The 6,461-nt window shown below is 32.1% G+C and overlaps 1 protein-coding gene across 1 annotated transcript; it reads right to left on the bottom strand.

Annotated features, from left to right (window-relative positions):
• Positions 1 to 3,685: 3,685 nt before the first annotated feature.
• LOC135839968 (uncharacterized) lies at positions 3,686 to 4,793 on the bottom strand. Its single transcript, XM_065356257.1, has 3 exons — positions 4,634 to 4,793; positions 4,367 to 4,501; positions 3,686 to 4,084 (listed from the first exon to the last, which is right to left on the bottom strand). The coding sequence occupies exons 1-3, from the start codon at positions 4,692 to 4,694 to the stop codon at positions 3,756 to 3,758; spliced, it is 525 nt and encodes a 174-aa protein (XP_065212329.1). The 5' UTR covers positions 4,695 to 4,793; the 3' UTR covers positions 3,686 to 3,755.
• Positions 4,794 to 6,461: the final 1,668 nt, after the last annotated feature.

Raw genomic sequence — 6,461 nt, 5'->3', positions numbered from 1 at the left:
GATGTATCTACTTACCTATTAGGTAATGATTATAATTTTAATTCGAAAGAAATTGATAAAATACTGACGTTGGCCAGTTGGCTAACCAAAAATGATTGTAAGTAATAAAAAAGAGAAAAAATTGACAAAAAATTGTCAAGAAATGCGATTGGGCGCTGAAACTTTTGGAATCGTCTGATACTCGACTTTTGTCCAGAAAAAGAACATTCCCAAAGCTGTTAGGTACTACCAAATCGCTGTGTTCGACCATTTTTAGACAATTTTAAGGCCCTATGGGGCTCTTTGCTTGTGGCCACACATTTTAATTTAATTTTTAAAGGTTCCAGAATGGCTCAAAAGAAATTATTTTTGAGTTGAAGCGTTAAAATGAAATATGTACTTATGCACACTTGCAAGTTTACTCGTACCTATATTATTTCCTTATTTGAAAATATGCTTCGAGAAAATGTTTAAAATATTTTAGTGCTATGTGAAACGAATTTTAGAAAATTGAAGAGCATTTTTACGCTTTGAGAAGGCCATTTTAGAGATTGAGAAATTTTTCAGAAATGTGTCTCAAATTCCAAATTTGAAAATATAATTAATAAGTACCTTATTTCTATTTATTCACGAAACAACTTTTTTCAATAAACCCATCTTTCAAACCAAATGTACCTATTTCTAGCTTTCCATACTTACAATGTTAGTTCTCCCCTCCAAAAAATTAAGAAAATATTAAATTAGAGAGAGCAATTAGCGATAATTTTTCAAAACTCCTCAATTTCTTCGTAGGAAAATTTCAAATTCAAAATAACCTCCTTTCTAAAGAAAAAACGTTCGCATCGGTTCTCAAAGCAATCTAAAGTCAGAAACCTCAAAAGATAATGAAACAATATGTCCGAATACCTAATTATTGATGAAAATTGTTAATCAGAATCTTCATTAAAAATTTGGCAATGCGTTTTCATTTACGAATGTTTCATACCTATACCTCCTAATTACTTCGTTAACGAGCAAATTTTTAAAATAATTTATCACTTTGTATGCATTATTTGGATTCCTATCAATTGAAGGTTCTTTTTTATCAGTTTAATTAATTGCGATATTTCTAAATAATAGGTAATTTGATATGTATTTCGCTCTTGTTGATACGATAACTTTTTTCAAGTACCTATTAGCTGGTATACCTTTAACTACGTACTTACCTCACTTACCTGCCAGTATATTTTTTTTTACCGCGTTATGTTGGTTTTATTTTAAAACGTCTTTTTCATACATTTACCTGACGTCAGATTTCGCCGAATTAGATATAATAAATATTGTTTACACGCGCAACTAATTACCTATTTATCAGGCTGACCCCAGTCCAGTTTGTAGGTACCAAACATTAATTATCGAATCCATGAAATTTTGGGGGGAAAAATGGAATTTGTCAGTCGACACCTTTGTCACAGAATTAAAAAATCCTATTAGTAATAAGTATGGAGTTTTTAAGCATCAAATTTTTAACGAAAATCAACTTATAGTCGTCAATTTCAACAGTTTCCAACTCTGGAAATTTTTCGAAATGGAATTTTTCCCAAGGTAAGAATAATCGTTATTATACCAATCGATAACGTGTTGAACCGGTTAGGCACACAAATTATAAGTATTGATTGCCTGCTGCAGTTTCAAAGTGCGAAAAAATCTACCTACCAAATAATAAATTCTGTAAGGGAAAACATATGTATTGAATTTACAAGAGTAAAATGTTTAAATAGCGATAACTATTCTACAAGAAATGCATTTTGTAAAAATTCAACAATATTCCTGCCATTGCAATTCCAATACTCGACTGTTGAAGTACATAGTAAAGAAATGCTAGATGAAGAAGCTTTCAGTTTCGAATCTGATGTGAGCTGCTGGGGAGATGCAGGAGGAGGAGCATTACACAGATCTGTATTACAAGAAACACATTCACTCATAACTACTGACTTTTCGGCGGTAGCAAAAGATTTCTTGAATAATTTACAAGCCTCGGTAGTATTTTTTTTTTCTAGAGATATTAAGGAGAACTTCTGCCTCACGGTGAATTTTGAGTTAGAATCTGAAATTGCAAAAATAATAAAATCTCTTCGTTATTTTTTTTTTAAATTTTGTGAATTATAGGTATAATATTCTTCATTATACGAGTAATTAGGGAAATTAATAAATCGCTCAAAGAATAGCTTACGAGTATTTAGGTAGGTACTAGGAACCTACATACTTAAGTATATGAGAAAAAAAGCAAAACTTTTAAAAATTTCGCATCATAATTAAGACATGTCAGTTGCAATTTGTTTTTAATTTCTGTGTCTATTAATTGTTAAAAATATACCTACTCACCATTTGATCTGGTGTACTCAATTGTAAGGCACACTTGTAATCCAGATTCCATATCAGCTGATTCAGTAACACCTGGATGATCACAATCATGTTTATCATCGACTGTCGTGCAAAAATAACATTTCAAACAATTTCCTGCAATTGATTTTTAAAAATTCAGTCAACATCGAACGGAGATTTTCGACTATAGTAAATTAATTCCTCGCACAATTTTTCTATCGATTTTCTTTAAAAACGTCAAAACTAGATAGTAAAATCTAAAATGCTTACTTACCTGTCGATGCACAAATCAACAAAATCGACCCAAAAAATATCAAATTATTGAAATTATACATTATTTTGGTTGAAATAACCACGAAAGATATCAAGACACGAAGAAATGCAAATTACGACTGTCAAAATTAAGAATTTCAACGATTAGGAATGAATTTTCACCGATGCGAGGATATACGTAGGTATCAATGATTAAATATAATTTTAATTTGAAAAAAATTGATAAAACGGTGACGTTATTGGATAACCAAAAAATGGTTGTAATAAAAAAGAGATAAGTGCATATTAAAATGGCTGATCCTATTTATCGTTTTAATTTTTGAGAAATTTACATCCATGTCTTTTTTTTAACCACTGAGTTCTTGATTTTTGAAGAATAAAGAACTACCTATTCGTCGAAAATACCTACCTACTAAAAAAGTTTCGTGGATATTCATTATCACAGGTATAGATATTAATTACTTCGAATCTCATTTTCCAGTTTCTATTTCTTTTGGTCACCAACAATATAGGTCCTTGAGTATGAGGCCCCCTTAATTCATTTTTATATATTTTTTTTCGTCTTGAGTACTCCAATTTCAAAACTTTTTTTTATATACAATGTACTTACCTGAATGACGTCAGATTTCGCCGAATTAGATATAATACGAGTAAATATTTGCACGCGCAACTAATTAGGTACATATTTGTCAGGCTTACTCCGGTCCATTTCCCATTTCACAGATCAACGAAATTTTGAAAAAATTGAAATTGATCAGTTGACACTTGACAGCTCCGTCGCAGAATAAAAAAATTCAAATCAAAGATAAGTAGATATCTATGAAGTTTTTGAGCATCAAGTTTTCAATAAAAGTCAACCTATAGTTTTAAATTTCAACAGTTTGCAATTGCGGAAATTTGTCGAAACGGAAGGTTTTCCCAGGGTGAAGGGATGAGGAAGGATAGTTATCTAATGAATGATGGTTATTCCTAAGGATAACGTGTTGAACAGGCAGGTATACGAATTAAGTAGGTGTTGATGCATACTCGAGGTTCAAGGTGCCAAGAAACCTACCTACCAAATAATAAATTTTGCAAGGGCAAACATATGTATTGAATTTCCGATTGTGAAAAATGTTTAAATAGCTATAATTATTATTCTACAAAAAATGCATTTTGTAAAAATTTAACCATATTCCTGCCATTGCGAATCCAATACTTGACTGTTGAAGTCGTATGGAAATGCTGGATGAAGAAGTTCCCGGTGTCGAAGTAGACGAAGGCTGCTGGGGTGATGCCGGAGGAGCATTACATAGATCTGTATTACAAGGATCACATTTACCCATAACTTTTGACACTTGCTCTTTCTGTAACACCTTAACACTTTCAGCGATATTTAAAATATTCTTGAATAATTCGCAAGCCTCGGTAATATTCTTTTCTGGAGATAGGCCGAATATTTTCTTCATGGTGAATTTTGAGCTAGAATCTAAAATTGCAAAAACAATAAAATCTCTTCGTTATTTTTTTAAAATTTTGTGAATTATAGGTATAATATTCTTCATTATACGAGTAATTAGGGAAATTAATAAATCGCTCAAAGAATAGCTTACGAGTATTTAGGTAGGTACTAGGTGTAGGTACTGTAGGTACCTACAGAATTATATGAGAACAAAAGCAAAATTTTTGAAAATTTCGCATCATAAGACATGTCAGTTGCAATTTGGTTTAAATTTCTGTGTCTATTATATTGTTGAATATACCTACTCACCATTTGATCTGGTGTACTCAATTGTAAGGCACACTTGTTTTTCAGAATCCGTATCATTTTGTTCTACAACAGTTGGCTGATCACAACCAGATTTATCATCCGATGTCGTGCAATTATAACATTTCAAACAATTTCCTGCAATTAATTTTTAAAAATTCAGTCAACATCGAATAGAGATTTTCGTCTGGTGAATTGATCTCTCACACAATTTTTCTATCGATTTTCTTCAAAAACGTCAAAATTAGATAATAAAATCTAAATGCTTACCTGTCGATGCACAAATCAACAAAATCACTCCAAAAAATATCAAATTATTGAAATTACACATTATTTCGGTTGAAATAACCACGAAAGATATCAAGACACAAAGAAATGCAAATTACGACTGTCAAAAGAATTTTAACGATTAGGAATGAATTTTCACCGATGCGAGGATACGTATCAATGATTAAATATAATTTTAATTTGAAAAAAATTGATAAAACGGTGACGTTATTGGATAACCAAAAAATGGTTGTAATAAAAAAGAGATAAGTGCATATTAAGATTGCATATTGAATTTCGCCTTGAAACAGTGTTCATCGCTTGAGTTATGCTTTTTGGGCACAAAACGAGTAACATCCATTAACCGCGTGCCAAATGTCTGATCCTATTTATCGTTTTAATTTTTGAGAAATTTACATCTAGGTATGTCTTTTTTTCAACCACTGAGTTGATTGATCCACTTTCCTACTTGAAAAAATATTTTCTTGATTTTTGAAGAATAAAGAACTATTTATCCTACTAGTACAATAAAACGCTACTTTATTCACTCTCGCTAGTCGCTCGAGTGATCAAATGTGCGTTTTCTTCCCACGTTTGGATAAAATACCATTGTCGAAAATACTAAAAACGTTGCATGGGTATTCTTATCACAGATATAGATATCAATTCCTTCGAATCTCATTTTCCAGATTTCTATTTCTTTTGTTCAACAACAATATAGGTCACTGAGTATGAGGCCCCCTCAATTCATTTTTATATTTTTTTTTCGTCTTGAGTACTCCAATTTTAAAACGTCTTTTTTATACATTTTAGCTGACGTCAGATTTCGCCGAATTAGATATAATAAATAGGTATTATTTACACGCGCAACTAATTAGGTAGGTACCTATTTATCAGACTGACCCCGGTCCATTTCGCAGGTATCAAGCATTAATTATTGAATCCACGAAATCTTGAAAAAAATTGAAATTTATTATCAGTTGACAGCTCCGTCACAGAATAAAAAAATTCAAATCAAAGATAGGTATACCTATGAAGTTTTTGAGCATCAAGTTTTCAACAAAAGTCAACCTAGTTTTCAATTTCAACAGTTTGCAATTGCGGAAATCTTTCGAAATGAAAGGTTTTCCCAGGGTGAAGGGATGAGGAAAGAGAGTTACCAAATGAATGATGATTATTCCTAAAAGGATAACGTGTTGAACAGGCAGGTACATGAATTAAGTAGGTGTTGATGCATACTCGAGGTTCAAGGTGTAACGAAATCTATACCTATCAAATAATAAATTCTGCAAGAGCAAACATATATGTATTGAATTTGCAATGGTAAAAAATGTTTAAATAGCGATAATTATTCTAAAAAAAATGCATTTTGTAAAAATTCAACAATATTCCTGCCATTGCAATTCCAATACTTGACCGATGAAGTCGTATGGAAATGCTGGATGAAGAAGTTGCCGGTGTCGAAGTAGACGAAGGCTGCTGGGGTGATGCCGGAGGAGCATTACATAGATCTGTACAAAGTACAGGTAGGCAACCTGCAAGGAAATTACTTTTAGGCCGGTGAGATAATTCAAATAAGAAGAAGTCTCTTTTCTTTTACCGGCCTATTTATTGACCTGTTTTCTAATGCATCTAACGTACGAAAAATTCGTGCCCAGTCTGGGAATCGAACCCAGGCCCTCCGGATTGCCGGTCCAGCGTGCATCCACTACACCACTGAGGCAACGAGATTAATCAGATGCATTAGAAAACAGGTCAATAAATAGGCCGGTAAAAGAAAAGAGACTTCTTCTTATTTGAATTATCTCACCGGCCTAAAAGTAATTTCCTT

Source organism: Planococcus citri, chromosome 3 (assembly GCF_950023065.1).
Source record: "Planococcus citri chromosome 3, ihPlaCitr1.1, whole genome shotgun sequence".
In the NCBI taxonomy this organism is placed as follows: domain Eukaryota; kingdom Metazoa; phylum Arthropoda; class Insecta; order Hemiptera; family Pseudococcidae; genus Planococcus; species Planococcus citri.
Note: the sequence above shows the minus strand (reverse complement) of the source record. Positions and strands in the feature narration are given on the sequence as shown.